Here is a 20,671-nt window from a genome sequence, read left to right as displayed (position 1 = left end):
CTTACTGAATCAATTCACCTCGAAAACTAGGATCACATGCCAGTGAATTCCCTCTATTTCGGAAGTGGATTGCGTACTGACCCTGCTGATGCTCTATGGGCCCTGCCATGATGTATGTGTTTTATCCATGTCATACATCCATCTTGCCAGATTGTTTTAGGGCATGAGCCAAAAAATGAGGTAGATTCAAATCTCAGGTAGACCACACCACAGGAAATAGTGGTGATTGAATGCCCAACATTAAAAACTTCCTAGGCCCCACTATAATGCTTATTTGCCATCCAACCCGCTGATTAGGTCATAGAGACCAAGGTGAAGGGAAAACACAAATATCAGCTTGATCCAAAACTTGTGGCCCCCAAGAAGTTTTTAACGGTGGGTGTTCAATCACCACTGTTTCCTGTGGTGTGGTCCACCTGAGATTTAGATCTACATTTTTTGGCTCATGCCCTAAAATGAGCTGGAAAAATGGATGGATAACATGGATAAAACACATACATCATGGTGGGGCTCACAGAGCTTTTACAACATCATTTTTTCCCCTCCTTGGTATAAGAGCCGGGACCCTTTCAAACACCATAGCTGTCAACATCTTACTTGTGGCGGCTGGCAGGAATTACCCAAGTAATCATTACCTCATTACATCTAGTAATTTCAACAAATCAAATAGGCCATTTTCATAAATTGAGGAAATGCTATTTTCATAAAAATAGCATCTCCATTGTTTGTTTTTGTAAATTTCTTGGAAACATCGTTTCCATTTTCTTGGAAAATTAAGAAACATAACTTCCATGAAATTGAGGAAAACGAGACAACCGCTCTCTACGAAGTGTCCCACATGGTTGCCACATGTGCCACTGGCTATCATCAAATGCCCCAAATGTGCAACCACACATCTCACATTTGCTGATGTGCCACACTTGCCACATGTTCTACCATCCATCATTAGATGCCCAACATATGCAACTGACTATTATCAAATGCCTCACATGTGCAACCATCCATCTCACATGTGCCAATTGCCACACTTGCCACATGTTGCAATGTGCAACATGTGCTACCATCATCTTCAAGTGACCCACATGTGTCTATGTGCCAAACATGTTTTTTTTTTTTTTGCCAATGTGCCAATGTAAGCGCTCCATGTGTACCAAATGCGCTCATTTTTGACATCAATCATCTTAAGCACCCAATATGCACAAATGTGCTACAAGTGCCACTATTACTGTAACGCGCCCCACATGTGCCAACTTCCTTCTTCAAGCACCCACATGTGACACGTGCCAATGTGACACATGTAAAATGTGCCATCGTCCATCTTCAAGCAATCCACATGTCCAATGCATGGATTCAAATATCGGTATTGTATGAATTTGTACTGGCATGAGACGATACGCGATATGGGTCTGTATCAGCCTGATACGAAAAATTGAACTTGTATTGGCGCTGATACGACCCATGTTGGTCAAATTGATATGGTTCAAAACCCCACAATCTGCCCTCCTTTTTGAAATTTCCCCATTTATCTCTACTCACCTTCTCTCTCTCTCTCTCTCTCTCTCTCTCTCTCCTTTTTTTTTTTTTTAACCTTAGAGATTGTTTGAAGCCCATTTTTGATCAGATCTACACTACATTTGAAGATCAAAACATCAATTTTGGAATTAAATCTAAGGATTGAAGCACTTGTATCTGATTTGGGGAAAATAAAAATGGTAAAATACTTTTTTATTTTTTATTTAGTTTATTAGTGCTGAAATTGAGTAAAAAATATAATCAACCCAATCGATCAAAACATGGTTGATTTCTTCCGATTTGGAGATTTTTTGAATGTTTGTTATTTTTTACTATTTACATTGAAAATTTCAGTTCTTTTTTATTATTTTTATTTCTTTTAACCAAATTTGTAATGATGCGTGAATAGACTTTTAATACTATAGATCTACACATTTCTTGATTTGAGGATTTTTATTATTTATGCTTTTTCCTATTTACATTGGAATTTTTTGATTTTTTAAAAAAAACTTTCTTTTTTCAATCGAATGCTTAATGATGCATGAATAGCATTTTAATACTATAGATTTACACATTTCTTCTTGATTTGGGGATTCTTTGAATTTTTTTTCCTATTTACGTTTGAATTTTATGGAAATTTCAGATTTTTAAAAGCTTTTTTCAATCAGATGCTATGATGATGCATAAATAGCCTTTTAATACTATAGATGTACGCATTTCTTCTCAATTTAGGGAAATTTTGAATATTTTTACTTTTTTCTATTTACGCTTGCATTTTATGAAATTTTTAGTTTTTTCATTACTTTTTTCAATCAAATGCTATAATAATGCATGAATAGCCTTTTAATACCATATATCTACACATTTCATACATGCATTAATTAAATACAAATTTCAATTTATTTTTGTATATTTGGGCATTTTCTGAAAAAAAAAATGTTCAAACATAATTTTTTGGAAAATGAATCTATTGATCGATCTAGGTAAATGCTTTTTGTTTTGAACATAGATCTATCATTTACTGCTGGATTTAAATTATTTTCTAATTTCGGGCCATTTTTGGCCATTTTTAAAACAATTTTCATTTTTATTCTCTTTATTTTGGTGTTTTAGCATTATATTATATCAATTTATGACAAATATCAACAATTTATACTCCAAAAAACCAACATTACAACTTATTAGTCAACCCAACATATAGCATTCTTACCAAAGAATGATCTAAAACACCATTGAATACATGGTCAAAGCACAAAAAAGTGATAAATTCTTGGATGTTTCATTTCTTAAAATTTATTATTATAATTTTTAAAATTTTCTATTTTTCTAATTTTTTGCTAAAAGAAAATTCTGTGTGACATGGGCTCGATATGCGACGCCGTAACGTATCATTTTTTGGCTAGGTGGATATGCCTATTGATACCGATATTCAGAGCTATGGTCCATTGTGCCACCTGTGGCAATGCAACACGTACAAATGCAACATGTGGCAATGAGTCACATGTGATACTGTAGAATGTGTCACAATTTATCTTCAATGCCACACGTGTTAAGCAAAATTTTCATAAAAAATTTCCTTTTCCCAAACAACATATTTGGAAGTGGAAGAAAATTTTCAAGAATATCTTGTTGAAAATGCTAATAAAATGCAATACACAATGGAGGAAACAAGAAATTTTAAGAAGAAATGACTGATTTGTGGGTTCAAGTCTTGACTTAAATAGTTAATATATGAAGGCTTATTTGCTGCCCTTTTCTGAATATTCTAACAAGTGCAATCCTAACTCTCTGTGTGTGCGTGTGTGTGCGAGAGAGAGAGAGAGAGAGAGAGGGAGGGAGAGAGAGAGATCCTTGTGGAAATCATTCGTTGAGGGAGAGGAGAACTGGGGGGGGAATGAGTTTTCCCAAAGGAGAGACGTTGGTCCACCTTGGCAAATAAGGAATCCCCTGCCGAGATCTTGAGGAAGAGAAGCTATTCTATCTCACAACCAAGAGGAAGATCGGGAGCGGTGATTTCAGTGCTGTAGGATTAAGGAAAAGGGTGACTCAAGGAGGAGTCTAGAGAAGGGGCCACTTCAAAAAAATGGCCTTTTGGTGCACGAGGTGAGAGCTTTTCTTGTCGAAGATCCCATGTGGAGAGCTTCTCCAAAAGGTTGTGGTCCCTTTAGTCGATGCAGAAGCCCTTGCTATGGCTGGCATTTTAGTGCGCGAAGTGAGAGCTTTTCCCGTTTGAGATCACATACAGAGAGCTTCTTCGAAAGGCCGTGGTCTCTCCAGTTGATGCAGAAGCCTTGGCTACGACTCCCACACCTCGGCCCCTGGGAAGTTACCCTGGAGTCATCGGTCGGGCCCTGGCAGTCGATCCTACTCTGAAGTCTAGAGTCAGTGATGGATGGACAATGTCTCTAGGCGGCGACCCTTGACTAATGAGAAGAAAGACTTGTTGTCCTAGTTTCTGGACTATCCCACCTTCGTTTGTAACTTCGTGGAGGACTGGAATGATTATCAATTCTCTAGAGTCTTTGGGAAGATAGGGGTGGTAAAGGAGGTGGTTATCTCGAAGAAGAAAGGTTCTCCATACAGTCACGGCTTTGCCTTTGTTTGTATGGAGATTGCAGAGGAGGCCACTCAAACCATTACAATCCTCCATCAGTCTGGCTTCGACAGTAGGAAGCTTTTCGTCCAAATGGCTCGGTACGGCTTGGACTTCGTCTTCAAAGGTCCGAGTGTGAAGGTCACGGTGATCAAGGGCTCTAGACCTTCACTTCGCATGGCGGTAGCCCCCCCAAGATATCGGGTGGGGGCATGGCGATCTCGGGCCACTCGTTCAGAGATGTAGTGGTAGGGACCTTTATTGGCTTCCCTACTGCCATGGATTTTAGTACTCAAGATGAGCCCAAGGAGTTGGATGATCTTCGGATCCGAAAAGTCTACTCCGCTTCTGGCCTTGAGATCAAAGTTGACCACTCGACGATGGATGAAACGGTTACTATATTCTAATGGAGTCTAGTTGTTAAGTCTTGAAAAAGGAACCTCTCTTGCCGACATTAAGGTTTGGTTGGAAGCTCGCTGTAATCTAAGGGATGGTGATTTCAACCTCTAATCACTGGGAGAGGAGTTGCTCCTCAACCTCAGGCCGGAAGAGAACAATGGTTGCATCTTATTGGCGGAAGCCTTGTTCAATGATGGCCCGATGACTACGAGTGCACACGGGTTGGTTCGGTCCGGTTTTGGGGTGAAACCGGAACTGAACCGTTCCTAATGGTTCTACAAATATTGGAACTGGAACCGGACCGTTAGCACCCTAGAACCGAACCGGAACCGGACCGTGAAGAACGGTTCAGTCCCGGATCGGATCCACGGTCTGGGCTTTTAAAAATCCAGCTCAGTTAGTTGATTTTTTATTTTTTATTTTTAAAACAAAAAAGAATATGAAATAGAAGAAAAAGAATAATTTTTTGGGCCACATTAGTACTCTAAGTCATACGATCGGTTGTCTAATAATATTTACTTTGTATCCTCTTCTATAAGTATGCGCTGATTTTCATATAAAATGATCAACATGGCGTTGCCAAGATTTTTTACGGATATGATTTTTTATGTATATGAAATGTTGGCACAAAAACATGAATGCATCATAACTCATGATACACAATTGCTGTATAGCCTGTATCTGATCATTTCTCGCATCGCAGATTCCGGCCAACAGGATCATTCATAAAACACCCTTCTACTTCAGACAGATACTCTGTGGATTATAACCATCTAAGTACGGACACACTGCTTCCATGGATGCTGCCCATAATTCCACAAATCTAGCTGTTCAAATACGGGGCCCACGTATATTGGTCATAACCCTAAAATCACCGTAGCTATCAACAAGATGACCGAGAAAAACCCTATAAAGAAAAAAGGAAAGAATCAAAACCTAGAAAGAAAATAGTGTACTGAAAGAGAGAGAGAGTGTCCCGATGATTGGGACGGCGAGAGAGAGGGATTTCCGGTGATTGGGAGTTGGGACGGGCGGACGGCGAGAGAGAGAGAGAGAGAGAGCTCAGACGCGCCGCACGACCTTCGGGCTAGGGGGGTGCCGGTGTCTGGGACTAGGACGGAGAGAGAGAGAGAGAGAGAGAGAGAGAGAGAGAGAGAGAGAGTGCTGCGAGAGAGGGGCAGAGGGCAGGGAGTGCGGCGCGAGAGAGGGCAGGGCGTGGACTTAGGCAACTTAGGGTTTTTTTTTTTTTTTTTTTGGTTTTAAATACATCGGATCGACGGTTCAGATCCACGGTTCCTGTATTGGATCGGTTCTACGGTTCGGATCAACGGTTCGGTACAGTTCTACAGGACCCTAAACTGGAACCGATCCGTAATCAACGGTTTTCAAAATTTGGGAACCGGAACCGGACCGTTAGCACCCTGGAACCGGACCAAACCGGACCGATCCAATGGTTCCGGTCTAGTTACACGGTTCCAACGGTTAAATGTGTACCCCTACCGATGACCTCCTTGTGCAAATGGGTGTAGATATCCATTTTCGATTCAATGGATTCTTGGTTTCAGTTCAAGGTCATTCCCTTGGGGTGTGTTTGGAAGGTGGAATTTGGAAGTAATGTATTGCATTAATGCAATCATTACATTACCCAGCTGTTTGGGAGAGCTTTAATCATTCCATATATTTGAGCTTCAAGTCCCACAGAGTCGGATTTGGTTGTATAGAATATAGCATGAAAGTCTGTACAGTGTTGATGTGGCAAAGTTTTTTGGGCTCCACCACGATGTATGTGTTATATGCACACCGTCCATCAGTTTTGGCCAATCCAAAGCTCAAGTGGACCACACCACAAAAAGCAGTGGGGACAATGATGCCCACCATCAAAACCTTCCTAGGGTTCACTGTAATGTTTATTTGCCATCCAACCTGTATATAAGGTTACAAAGACATGGATGAAGAGAAAATACAAATATCAGCTTGATCCAAAACTTTTGTGGCCTCTAAGAAGTTTTCAATGGTGGGCATTCAATCCCCATTGTTTTATGTTGTGTGACCCACTTGCGCTTTGGGTCTGCCTCAATTTTGGGCTTACGCCCTAAAATGACTTGGAAAAACCAATGGACAGTGTGGATATAACACATACCTCATTCCACTACAATACACATTTCTACCCTTGAATTGCATTTGACGTAATACCGTGCTTAATGCAAAGGAAGTTTTTCGATTCCAAATGCTATATTTAGTGCTCAATATTCCAAGGTATTACTAGCCAACATGCATTGCAGGAGGTAATCATTATGATAATGCGATGCAATGCACTACATCGTTCCAAACATGCCCTGAGCTTTGGAGCTAGGAGTTTTTGCTGGTTCTTAGCTCATGCATAAGAGAGGTTTTGTCTTTCAACTCTACGATGGAAAGCGAGTGAGAGCTCTGAGTTGCTCACCTCCTCATCAGGAAGAAGGGGCTTTTCTCTACCCCTTTTAGGATTTCGGTCTCGGTGGGGATGAATTGTCTCGAGATTGAGGTGTGCGTGGACCTCCATTAGTCGACTCGTGATCCATATGCATACACCATTGTTCTTGCTTTGATCCGAGTCGCTTTCAATTCACCACCTGGCCTATCCTCTAACCCCTCGACGGAAAGTGTGGATGGCCAACAGACACATGGCGCGATCTTAGGCCATTTTCGTACTAATGAGGCTTGTCCCTGTCATCTGGTGATGTGTGGTCTAGGCACGCTCCCTCTCGAGCCTGCTACAGTTGGCTCCTATGAGTTTTCTAGGCTTATGACGTTATCCATTTTGCTTTAGACAGCTAGAGCTGCCCCTTTGAGATACGTGGTTGGCAGCAACAGGCCCTTGAGATTGATGGTGGTGGTTCTTTGGCGATGCATGGCCCTCTGATGTCATTTTCTGAGCATGTTGATGTAGGCCTCCTTAATTGTGATGAAAAAGGTGTCAACTAGGTTAAATCCGAGGTGATGCGTGGTCTGACCCTATCGTCGCTCGAACCTTTTGAAGCCCCTTTTGTCGAACCTTTTGAAGCCCCTTTCATCGATGACTGACTTTGACAATGATGATAGTGGTGGCTCGAGCTACGTCAGTGGAGGGTTCTGTGTTAACTTGTGGCTTGTCTCCACCACCCAAGGAGACAGTCAGCACCTTCTACCATCATTTCGTACCCTCTGCCTTTGATAGTGCTGTCAGTGATGGTTCTATCAGTGACCTGACTCCACCCCACCTCAAACCAGCTGACGCTGTTAGCTTTAATTTCTTTGACTACTCGGGCTCCCTCATTATGACACTTGGCTTGCTTAATAATATTTGAGGCGGGGGACAAACAAAACACTTCTCTTTACTCGCGGCCCCCTTGAATCAATCTCTACAGCTTTTACCTCTCTCCACCGATCTCTAATTCGGTTACCCCCTTCAAGTCCCCTTTCTTCCAAGAATTCGATCTCCCTTGCCTTGCCTTACTCTGCTCTCCTCCACCTCTTGTGATCTCCACCCTTTGACTTCGGGCCAGAACCTCTCCCTCAATGCTCCATCTCTAACTTTGAGCAATGAACACCCCCCCCCACCCCCCCTCAATGTGGCCTCTTCCATTTTAGACTGCTCCACCTCTCCTCCTCAGATTGCTAGATTCCCTTCCTAGGCTTGCAATATTCTCATTTTCTCACAATGCAAGGACCCTCAAGGATTACACAAGCTTTTATCTAGTTCTGAAAGTTGGTTGGTGTATCCTTTGGTGAACAAGATGATGATTACATAACCTTTTCCAGTTTGTCGAGGCAAGAGGTGCTATGATTGCTTATGAGCCCAAAAAATCTCAGAAATCCCCCGAAGGTTGGAGAGAGTTTGTCAACGTCGAATTCCTGATCAACTATGATGCAGGTTCCAGCTCCAGTAGTGTGAAGAAGGCAAATAGGTTGTGAAGGTTTCCTAATGAAGCCTATTTCCTAGAATATCTGTGGCCTTGGTTGAGGGCAAAAGAGAGCCCATGTTAAGGATATTTTGTTAGTTCAAGGCGCAACTTATTACTCTTTAGGAAACTAAGCTCCAATATGTTTATTGGTCTCTGATAGACTCTATCTAGGGTGTCCCCTCCGAGGACTGGGTGACGCTCGATGGGGAGGGGTTTGCCAGTGGTATTTTGGTGGCCTGGGACACCAGGGCTAAAGTCAAAGTGGACATTTGGAATGGGGCTTTCTTTGTTTCTGTGGTTCTGAAAAGCCTTTCCTCTAGTTTCAATGTGTCTTCTCGGCAGCCTATGGCTCTGGTAAAACGTCTTTGAGGCACCTCCTCTGGGAAAACCTCGATGCTATTAGAGTCAAATGGTCACTTCCATGGTGCCCAACAGAAACAAACTTGTGGACCTTCCTCTCCTAAATGTGAAATATATGTGGTCAAATGGTCAAGATCCCCCTATCCTCTCCCGCTTCGACGTATTCCCTATCTCCCCTTGCTAGCTAGGATCCTTTCTCAACAGTCTCGCAACAAGTCTTGCCCCGACCTATCTTCGATCATTGCCCGATTTTGTTAGACTTTGTTAAGGAGGGCTAATGTCCTAAGCCATTCAGATTTGAGCTATTGTGGCTCGAAATAGATGTTTTTTCCTCTATGGTCAATAATTGGTGCTCCTCCGTTACAGGTCTCTTAGGGTTTGTCCTTAGCCATAGGCTTAAGCTACTAAAAAATAAACTGGTGTTTTGGAGAAAGGAGACTTTTGGGAGTATCAACACAAAGTCAATGAAATCCACTCAGCTATCCAATCCTTGGATGCTCAGGAAGGAGGAGGCTTGCTTTCTGAAGAAGATAAAGTCTCGAGATCCGTTCTAAATGTTGACTACTCAAGTAAGGTCAAGCAAGAAGAGAAAGTGGAGGCAACGATCTCATGCTCTTTGGCTCAAGGAAGGTGACAAGAACACTTCTTGCCTGATGCGCCTGATGCAACAAGATAAGTAGCGTCTCCATAAACGTTAATAGAGTGGAGGACATGCATCAGGTCTGTGATCATATTGTTTCCTTTTATAGCAATTTATTATCCTCATTCCTCTGAAGGCTGGGCTCGACCTAAGTTAGATAACTTAGCCTTCTCTCAGATCTCTACTGAGGAAGCTGAGGCCCTTGAATCCCCTTTCTCTAATGAGGAAATCAAGGTTTCAATGTTTTTCGTTGGCAGAGAAAAAGCCCCTGGCCTTGATGGGTTTCCTCTAGCCTTCTTCCAAGTTTTCTGGAATGTGATCAAATTGGATTTAATTGGTTTCTTCTCAAAATTCTTCTCTAAAGGCTAGTTACCTTGGAAACGAGCGCCTCCTTCATTGCTATCATTCCTAAAATCAATAGTGCAGTCCATCTCAAGGATTTCTGACCCATTAGCCTATTGGGGGGCCCCTATAAAATTCTAGATAAGGTCCTTGCCTCCAAGCTTCGTCTTGTTCTTTCGGGTGTTGTTTTTTAAGCTTAGGGAGCTTTAATGGCTAATTAACAAATACTTGACTCTGCCCTCATTGCCCATGAATGTATCAACTCCCGCCACTGGGAAGGTAGGAGTGGAGAAGTCTATAAGCTTAACATTGAGAAAACCATTGATCATGTCAATTGGGACTACCTGGACTATATGCTGGGTTGGCTTGTCTTTGGGTCGAAATGGCGTAGATGGATATGGGTTTGCATTTATGTTACTAAATTCTTTGTTTTAGTTAATGAATCTCCCAAAGGTTTCTTGCAATCTTCCATAGGTTTGTGGCAGGGTGAATCTCTTTTCCCCGTCCTTTTTGTTATTGTTGCTGAAGGCCTCAACAGAATGTTGGGTAAAGGTGTGTTTGCTGGCCCCTTTAGTGGATTCAAGGTGGTGAATTCTGGTTCCTTTGTTACTCACATTTAGTTCATCGATGATACTCTCCTCTTTTGTGATGATGAAGAGGTGTTTGTTGAAAACCTTTAGAAAATTATTTGCTGTTTTGAGGCTATCTCTGGTCTTAAGGTAAATCTTTCCAAAAGTGAGATGCTCGGTATTAATCTCTCGTCCCCTGCTCTTTCTTGTTTGGTGACTGTTTTCGGTTGTAGGCCACCAAGCATCTGTGGGATGTGGTTATTGAACAAGTTGCACGGAAGCCATCTTGCTGAAAATGTTGTTCCTTGTCCCTAGGGGGACTCTTGACTCTTACTAAAGCCGCCCTCTCCAACCTTCCCGCTCTCTCTCTATCATTTGTTGTCCAAGGTCTGTATTGGTCAAGCTTGGCATGCTCAAAAGAAACCTTTTTGTGGAATGGGAATTCTGATGGCTGTATATTTCACCTTCTCAGCTGGTCTGAGGTATGCAAGCCTATCTTGGATGTGGTGCAGTATTCGGGATCTGGTCATGATGAACTTTACCCTTTTTTGTAAATGGATAGGGTGATTTGGCTTGGAGGTTGGCAGCTGGTGGAGAGAGATCATTTCCAACGAGTATGGGGCATGTGATGGAGGGTGGCTTTCCAAATCCTCCTCTCTTTATAGAGCCTCTGGAGGGCCCCAAATGTAAGAAAGCTTTTCCTTCTCTCTGATGATGGGTCCCTCATCTGTTTATAGATGGATCACTGGGCCTGGCCTGTTTCACCTTAGATAGGTCTATTTCTATAGCTAATTGTTACACTAACATTGGGTTTGGGATCTAGGATCTAGGCTCCTCCTTGTGGGAGAAACCTATCAGATTCTGAGACAGATGACTTTCTCAGAATTCTAGAGCTTTTGACTGTCGTTCGCCCCTCCCGGAGAGTTGAAGACTCACTCTTGTGGCCCCTGAATAACTCAGGCATGTTCTTGGTTAGATTGCTATTCATTTTTCTCAGTGGACACCCCTCTGGCAATCGATGTTGTTTTCATTCCTTCGCTTGGTCCTATGGAGCTCCCTCCCAAAAGTTACTGTGTTTGTTTGACTTCTTGTTGGGGGGAGAACCATCATTGTTGACAACCTGCAGAAAAGAGGGTTCCTCCTCAACATCTGCCTGCTCTGTATGGAAAATGTGGAATTGATAAACCACCTATCCATTCATCGTCCCTTTGCCTATGGGGTGTGGTCATGCATTTTGGCTCCTTTCCACACCTCCTAGGTCATGCCTTTCGCCATTGAGGATCTTCTCTTTGCCTAGCATGGGAGAGGTGTTGAAAAGGACTACAAAGCTATTTTGACGTCTGGTCATCATGGCTATCCTTTGGTCCATTTGGAAAGAGAGGAACAATCACTGCTTTCAGAACTCCTCGTCTATCTCTCGAGTGGCCGTCTTCATTAAAAGGGAGGTTGCAGAGTGGTTTTCTGTCACTCGATTTCTAACCCTTGTATTCTATCATCCCTCTTCGGGTTGTAGTAGGCCTGGTGTATTTCTTTTATCGTTGGCTTGTATTTTGTTTTTGTTTTCTTTGGTTGCAGCAGACCTTGTTTGTTCTCTTTTCACCTTTGGTGTTCTTTTAATAAGTTTTGTTAATTGTTAAATTTTTTTGTTAATCTTTTTTAAAAAAGTGTCAAAGAAGGGAGATGGCAAACTGTCTTCATGATACAATAAACTTATGGATCTGAAATTCAACACGAAGATTTGCCACTCTTACGTTTTGAACAGATCTCCTAGTGTTGTCACTGATATGCCTCAATGAAATAGGGTAGAGATGAGAGTACTGGGCCATGGTTGGCTTGATCTGTGAATGTTGTTTTTGTATAGATCTTGTAGGGACATGGTGTCTTTCCTGAAGAGACTCATGTGCCTATTAAGGACATCCATACACCCGTTCACATACAATAGCTATTTTGTCGTGAATGGAGATGACCTTTCTTTTGGCATTTATTTGTTTCTTTTGGACAGAGAGTTACATAATGGTTAAAAAAAAAAAAAGAATTGCCACATGTGCGACATATGTTATGGATGCCATGTTTACAACTATGTGGCTTGCACACCCAACCAAAACTATGGCTAGAACCTTAGATACCAGTGGGTCAAGCCCTTTGCTAGACCATAGTTCACTTCCTAATTGCACCATGGCTTAGATGGGTCCCAACCAAATGTAAAAAAAATTAGGCTCCTTGGGTTCCTTGCAACGATGCGCAGATGTGAAGTGTAAAGTGCGCTAATAAAGCGCCAAAAAGTGCCCAATCAACCTTACAGCCCATGCTGTGCGCGCATGTGTTGAACGCAAGTCTTACCATTAATCCATGTGAGTATTTTTTAGAAAGCTTCCATATATAATATATTTACTTTCTAAAAATAAAATAATTTATTTTTCTTGGAAAACACAACAGAAATACAATAAAGGAAAGCGGCCTTTCCTTTCTCACAATTTTTAGAAATGTTGTTTCTCAAGAAATGCCCTTTCCTCTGTTTTTCCACAAACCCAAACGGTCCTTGTTGACCCACAACAAAGATATTTTGATTTCTTTATTTTGGGGTTTTGAATATCAAAATCCTTAAATCCTCTCTCCCTCCCTCCCTCCCCAAAAATGAGGTTTTTTAATAGGGAGGGGCTTTAACATGTTTTAAAAGGAAAAGAGTATTAAATTTTTTTTTTTTTTAAAAAAAAAAAGAAGAAAAAGAGAAAAATGTATTAAAAAAAATGAAAAGAAGGTTTTTTTTTAAAAAAAAAATTTTTTAAAAATTTTAAAATGTTATTTTGAGCCCTGTTTACAAAGTCTGCAATTATCCTACTATTTGATATATTCATATGATTATTGCAGATTTGCTATTTGGGACTCTTATGTCATATGATTCGAATTGTAAATTGTAGGATTTTGGCAACAATGTTCCATAGAGCTTTCATAAAAGATGGAGATATAATTGTTTTTAAGTTATTGTCAGGTCCTCAACTGCGCAAGATGTTGAACTGGTCTCGCCCGCTTCCCTTGGAGGATGAACGCATCCGCCTTCTGCATGAGGTACACTTTCTCTAGTGACTAGGTGGATGTCCAAAACCTTGGAAACTCTACTCTATACTGCTTGAGTTTTTGTTCCATTTTTAATGCATCGTTGCAGTTTGATTGCCTGCTGTCCTCCATACCCTGTTCATTCTCTCACCCTGCTTTGTTTGCTGTTATTTGGTTTTCCTGAGATATTAGCCAGATCAGTCTTTTCTACATGCTTACTTCTTTGTAAATGTTTTGAATGCCATTTCACTATTCATTGTGGTACCATGCCCTTTACTTCAATGAAGTCAGGTTGGATTGGAACTTGAGAGAAACTTTGAGGGAAAAGCAACGAATCTTGTGGAGGCTTGTGGAAAATCTGCTGTTTCTCTTGTTGCCCTGATTACGCGTCATTTCCCTGGTATGTCATTTCTCCAGATCCTGTGATGCCTTAAATAAGTTAAAAGTTTGGAACCGGAATCACATAGTCACTTGGATTGGTGATAACATGTTACATGAATCATCATTCATTATCATTCATGATCATACCCTTGTCCTGGCTATTCCCTTCGTAAGTGAACAATCTTCTCTCCTGTGCCATCTCTGGTTTTTGTAGCACACGGCCACAGACCACCTTAATTGATTCTCCAATTTATCCCGTTTGGGTCCGGTCTAGGCTGCTTGGGATGACCTTATTCTTAATTCTGTTCTTTCTAGTTGCCACACATCCTTCTCAACATTCTCGTCTCTGCAACGCTCATCCTCTCCTTATATTGCCTCCCCACTGCCCAAAATGCTGCCCATATTGCATATCTGACTGAGTCGTTTTCTTATATAATTTTCCCTTTACGCTTGTCTGTTACTACTAGAATGTACGTTTGGTTAGATAAACAAAATTTAAGTAATATTCAGATACAAATATGTTACAACCATACAAACAATATACCAGGATATGAGAAGAATGATAATTCTTTCCCCAATATCCATGGTGGGTGGTGCGGGCACGTGCACATGCGTGCGTGTGTGGGTGGGTGCGTGTGCATGTGTGTGTGGATCTGAGCAGTCCATCAGGATGTGGTACATGTGTGCAAGATCTGAGGAGTCTGTCAGGATGCTTATGCACTAAATAGAAGGCTTTAAATCTAAGTCTGCATCCTTGAGTCCTCAGTTTGTACAAGTGGAGCACACTGTTCTGCAGTCCAGGCCACTGATATAACAGATCACAGTGTTGTTTGACCATGCTCCAAAATTTTCCTAGAAATCCTTTGTTTGGCTCTTTTCCCATTGAATGTGGACATCGCTGCACCTTTTATCTTAACCATCTACTGTGTATTTTCAGGCCCCCAAGGGTTAGGATTGGCCCACGAGTGAGGATTTCGAAGCATGGTTCATGACATTGGGGTCCATTAGATCAATGGGTTGGATCACCAAACCACCAGCCTCACTTGTATAAATTGAGGATATGAGGATACTATGGATTATTATTCGTAATGCTTTGAGAAATGCAGTCACAGAACAAGCATCTCTTTAACACATCTTCCTTTCAACATTGAAATTCAGTTATCTAACTTCAAATACTTTCAATGTTGCAGGCTTTCGAGATCACACACTGTACAAAGGTCACCAAGTTTTCCTATACAAAAGGGCGCAGATATTTGCAGCTGATGTATGGGGCGCCTTCAAGGGACAAGGATATGGCAGTTTCAATGACATCAGTTCGATTACTATTTTTGCGGACTACATTGTCCCTGCAGTCCTTCGGCAGCTTGGTGTGTTGAGATACAGTTCAGCCTTAGCTAGCGTTATTGATGCTAATGATGAAATATGTTCAGGTAGTGAGGAGGAAGTTGAGATACGAGCTTGCACTATTTATGCTGTGGAGAAAATGAAGGATTTGATCAAGAAAAAGTCCGGAAAGCAGGTACTTCTATCTTTACCAATTCCATCCCTCCCCCCCCAAAGCAGCAGCTTACCAATTTCTAGTTCAAAGCTGGCTTCCATGTTCCCTGGGGGTAGGGCACTGATATGTTTATTATAAATGTGAAGGCAACTTGTGTGAGTGGGATTTTGAATCCCCCCAGCTCACATGTGAGAGAGATTAGGCTGTTCATTCGGTGGGCTCCACTGTGCATGTGTCGTGGCCTGAGAATCAAGCCAGTCCGATTGTTTGTTGGCCCCACGTGTCCGTAGAAATGGACAGTTAAAAGGAATTGACTAATTGTCCACAGTGGACATGCGTGTATGACCCACCTGAATGCTGGAATAGCCTTACTTTCGGACAATCAGCACATACATGCTGGGCCACCTAGCGAATGGCCTGCATCTCGCGGGTACATGCCATGCGGATATGAGACTCAAGATCCTACTCATGTAAGTAGAGCGTTGGCAGGGCTCCAGATTATACATCTATGTAGATAGTCTACTCAGTAAGTCTCTCTGAGTCCAGGGCGAGTCTCACCCAGTACAGAGTTTCCCAGAGACTAAGGTTGAAATCTCACCGAGTCGAGTTGACGCAGCCGAGTTTCAAGCTGAGTCAGCGAATTATAGAGCTATGGTTTCAACCACAGTCAAGCTCAACAGTATCAGTACCTAGGCATGATACATTTATATTTGGCTTGCACCATCACCATAAGTCTTTTGATGGTTCTCTTAGTTTCATTTCACAAGTAGGGTTTTGCTAAGCCCACAGGCACATGTCTGCACACCCCTCCCCCTGTGGCCATGATGCCAGCCTGCATTTGTGGGAGACCTGACTCAATACACCAGGTGGGGCCCGTCATATAGATGACCTTGCCCAAAAGTCCGTGTGAGTCTTCTAATAAGGAGGGTCAAACGTGTATGCAATCAGATGTGTGGCCCTTACCTGTTACAAAGTGGGGATGACTGACAAATTGTTGCATGTAGACGGGTGTGCAATCAGATCAAAGCTCCTAAAATGTTGAGTACTTACAGGCTACAGCTAATGCTGAAGTTTTCCTGTTCAGGTGCTGAGTGTAGAGTTGGATCTCTGGCTCTGGTCTGTTGGTGTTCAATGCCCATCTTTGCCGCACCATCGGACACTCTCTACATACTATTGAAAAGATCCGATGCTCTTTTGACCTGGTCATGACTTCTTTGGTCTAAGAGAGGAAATCCATTACATGGAATCGCAATGTAAGACTCTTCCTACAACAGTAATTAGAAGTTCGAGATGCCGCCTGTCGTCTTTTGAGCCGTTGTAGAAAGGTTTGTGTTTCCATCCCTCAAATTTTGGTAGAAGGGGTATTTATTTACTAATTTTGATATTGAATATTTATTCGATAACTTAGAAATTAAAGGAATATCATGCAACTTGCACATGACGAGACATGCATTAGGCAAAGCAGGCAATACTCGGTATGTGCATTTGAGCAATGACTTCAATGCATTATGTGCACATATTTCCCACCATTTAAAAACGGTTGGGGTAATCTGGTGAGAATTTCAAAATCTGAGTTTTCTAGAGCTGATTTTCAAAGGGGAGTTACATGATTTACTCAGGCAGTTGGTTGATACGCATGCAGTCAGTAATTGTACAAATGGGATGTGTTAACTCAAATTAAACTGATTGAATTGTACAACCCACTGTCGCTAAGTCAATGTCCCAAAAATTAGATTGGTTGAACAACCATAAACTCGGATTTGCGAACGTTCGTTAAAAGAGGACTGGATATTTTTTATTTGTTAATATAAACCAATCTGATAACTGGATAATCAAATAACCACAATTTTTTGTTAAATAGGCTAGGCTGGCCTGCTTCTGGCTGGACTTCAACTGGAATACTAGGTCTGAGGGTTGGACCTCAGCCTAAAACTTTAACCCATTTGATAACCGGTCCAGGTTTAGTCTGTATTGAGGAGCTTGTCAGCCCACCCTGTTTAGGATTTTGAGAGCATTTTTGTCTAAATACCATGGAAAATAGGCACACTTACGGAACAGGCCAGATGTTGGACAAACGTGGGTGGTTGGGATTGGGCTTTGGCTTTGGTCTGTTTGTTTTGGCCCGTTAGGTGTGTATATGAGGAAAATGGATGATTTGATGATGGATGGATTGCGCTTCTCCAATTAGATCATGAATCAAATCAATCTGGAAATTAGAGTAGCAACTAGCACGATTTCTTATGCTTATGTTTGTTGAGTAAGAATTGCACGAATTTTAGAAAATGGCTCCAAACTAGCTTACAAGGAGAGGTGTTAGGCACCTGTTCTTGCCCGCGAATTCACGGTCTCTCTATTCGGTGATTAGAAGAATTCGGTTCTTAACAATCAATTCGTTTGTTCATTCAAAAAAATCATGTACAATTGATCAAATAAAAGCAAATACAAATCAAGAGAAATGCTCATCAAAGTGCTAAAAATCAGGGATTCATCTCCTTCTATCCTTGATCTTTAGCTATGCATGATTGCTTTGGTATAGTTATTGGAGCCAATTTTCAAGCCTCTCTATTCTGAGCAAGGACTTTCAAGCCTACCTTAAGGAGTTAAACAAAGAGATAGAAAACAAGGACACCAATGCAATTAGGAGGATTTATAAATGCAATGCATGGCATAAGTATAATTTGAACCGATTCCATGGATTTTAAAAAGGATACATGAAAATATGTGGATTAATATGGATTATTAAATGAAAGGATAGGATTGTCATTTGTATGAAAAAAGTGAGGAAGATTTCCATGCCAAATTACAAATTTTGTGGGGATAAAACTGTAATTGCACTTGCCTAATTTAATTACAATGCCAATATAATTAAAACATGGTTAAGGCCCAATTAGCATATCAAATTATCTGAATTTTGGAGGGAATTGAATTTCTGATGAATTTGCTAAATTAGAGGCATTTTCAAAAAATTTCAGCAAATTCTGCAGGAAACACATTTAGGCTTCCATTTTGTGTGGACCAACATTAATCCACCACACATTAAATTGGAATGATTTTAATACCATATCATTGGAAAGCTCATCCAACATACTACCATGTGCATCATATATCAAATAACTTAATTATCAGAAAGGAAAGAAAATGCACCTAAAAATCAGTTTTCATCACAAACTCATCAACAAAACAATCTTCATTTGTGGGCCCTATATTTCAGGGAAAAACCATCAATTTTCATTGATTTGATATAAAGTCTTCCCACAATACTATACATTAGAGGAAAATTTTACCAAAATCAATCCTCCTTTGATTTTAGAAAAATTACACAAAATCACAAGCACAAAAGAATCATCTAATTTTGAGTGGTTAAACTTCTACCACTAAACAAAATCTTTGTGGGCCTTAGCCTTAGGTAAGGCTTACATCTCATACGCACCGTTCATCGCAATATTTAATGATCCAAGCATGACTCAAACCATAACCTTGCCATCAGTAATTATTGTGAATTTATTCAACACTTGAAATCTCCAATTAAATCTGAACAGTTGATCATGGAACTCAATCTATCTCTATATTTGATGAGTGGGCCATCACCCTTTTTCGGTAAGACAGGTTCACATGCTCCCCACCAATGGGTAGCCACATATGTGCGCATATGAGCATGCGCCGACAGATCTTTTTGTTTCAAATCACCCATCTTGTTTGAAGTACAGTGATTTCTGAATGAAGAAAAATACAAAAGAGGCACAACTTCTGTCAATCCAATAGCTCAGCATCAAGTCGACTGTCCATCTGCTCTAGATTTGATTCTTACAGTTAGTGCTGTCCTAACAAGCTAAACTCTGATTAGGGCCCCACAAAAACTCATGCCTGGCCCACTTTTAGCCTTTCTAACTATGGAATATCTTAGTAGATATAAAGAAACTGCGATCTTTTTTATCTAAATAAGCTTCACATGATGCGGATTGAGTGGTGAGTAGCACCTTAGCGGTGAAATGATGGGGGTGAGATTTGAATGGTGGGGTCGTAAGCTCTCAGCGATGGGACAAGTACTTTTAAAAAGGCCCGGGCCCATATCTGACAACATACAACACACCAATCAAATTTTGCCATGTCCTCATTTCACATTCATCTTCATCTAACCCTTATACTAACTAATAATAATTAATTATACAAATTCAAGTATGCCATGTTGGGAGGAGATCGCTCCTCGGCCACACACATAGCAATATCAATCAAAAGAAAAAGAAAAAAAAATAATGCAATTCAGAGCATAGAAATTTATATAGTTCCATTTCTGTATGTCCATACAAGTTCACACTGCTATGATCAATGATAAAAAATGAAGAAACAATTCTTAATACAATGATGGTTTGCTCTCTCTCACGACAGAATATATATTACCCCTAATCAACTAGAGTTTATATAAAAACTCCATGCGAAATTACAAAATTACCCTCTGGGTTGAAGGCTACCCTCCTGAAACCCAAACAAGGGGGCACCACCCCTTTCAATCCCTAGCGAGCTCAGTAGAGTTGGGCATAATCTAATCAATCCGATAGATCTGACCCTATCTGACCCGATTCGATCCGAATTGAAGGCCAGGATCGGGTCGGATCGAGTAGGCCCACTCAGATCCGATCGTACATCGGATCGAGTTCGGATGAGTAGCCAAACCGGACCAATCCAATCTGGACCTATTAGATCAGATCTGTCCATGTCTTTTAACAGATAATTTTAGGGCTTTATCCCAAAAATAGAGTGTATCCAATCCTCTAGTGGAGCACACCACCGAAACGGTGTGAATTGAACATCAATTGTTGAAAATTTATTGGGGCCAAAGAAGTTTTAGATTATGCTGATACTTGTTTTTTTCCTTTCATTCATGTCTTTATGATCTTATGAACATGACGTTGGATGACAAATAAACATCAATGAGGCCTTACAAAGTTTTCAACGTTGGAAATGAATACTTTTATTTTTCCTGTGGTATGGTCCACTTGAGCTTCGGATATGCATCAATTTTGAGTTCAACCCCTAAACTGATCTAAAAAAACGAATGGACAGTGTGGATGAACCACGTGCATTCACGATGGGCCCAAACAGAGTTTGGTCCATACGATAAAAAGTTCGTTAAGGTAATCTGATTCCGTGTGCTACAAGCTTACACGCCAGGCGCCAGCTATATACAGCTGGTGTAGTTACGTGTCGTGGGCAGATGCGCCTCGAGCTGCGAGTTGTACTAAGGGCTCATATGAGATCAAAGTTACATGGGCCCCACCATAACGTTATTTTCCATCTCAACCGTTAATGAGGTTAAAAATACATGGATGAACAGGAAAAACAAATTCCATATTGATATGAAACTTCTTTAATACTGGCCAGCTCGATCGACTGGACTCGAAA

General features: G+C 41.1%; 1 protein-coding gene across 1 annotated transcript in view; it reads left to right on the top strand.

Annotated features, from left to right (window-relative positions):
- The window catches only part of LOC131228985 (uncharacterized), a 36,309-nt gene extending 19,597 nt beyond the window's left edge, over positions 1-16,712 (top strand). The window contains exons 4-7 of the mRNA XM_058224835.1: positions 13,328-13,404; positions 13,684-13,792; positions 14,964-15,292; positions 16,356-16,712. Coding sequence (XP_058080818.1) covers positions 13,328-13,404; positions 13,684-13,792; positions 14,964-15,292; positions 16,356-16,448 — 608 coding nt within the window. The 3' untranslated portion in view covers positions 16,449-16,712. The remainder of the gene's footprint in view (positions 1-13,327; positions 13,405-13,683; positions 13,793-14,963; positions 15,293-16,355) is intronic.
- Positions 16,713-20,671: the final 3,959 nt, after the last annotated feature.

Source organism: Magnolia sinica, chromosome 16 (assembly GCF_029962835.1).
Source record: "Magnolia sinica isolate HGM2019 chromosome 16, MsV1, whole genome shotgun sequence".
Lineage (NCBI taxonomy): Eukaryota > Viridiplantae > Streptophyta > Magnoliopsida > Magnoliales > Magnoliaceae > Magnolia > Magnolia sinica.
This window is presented reverse-complemented; position numbering and strand designations above follow the sequence as displayed.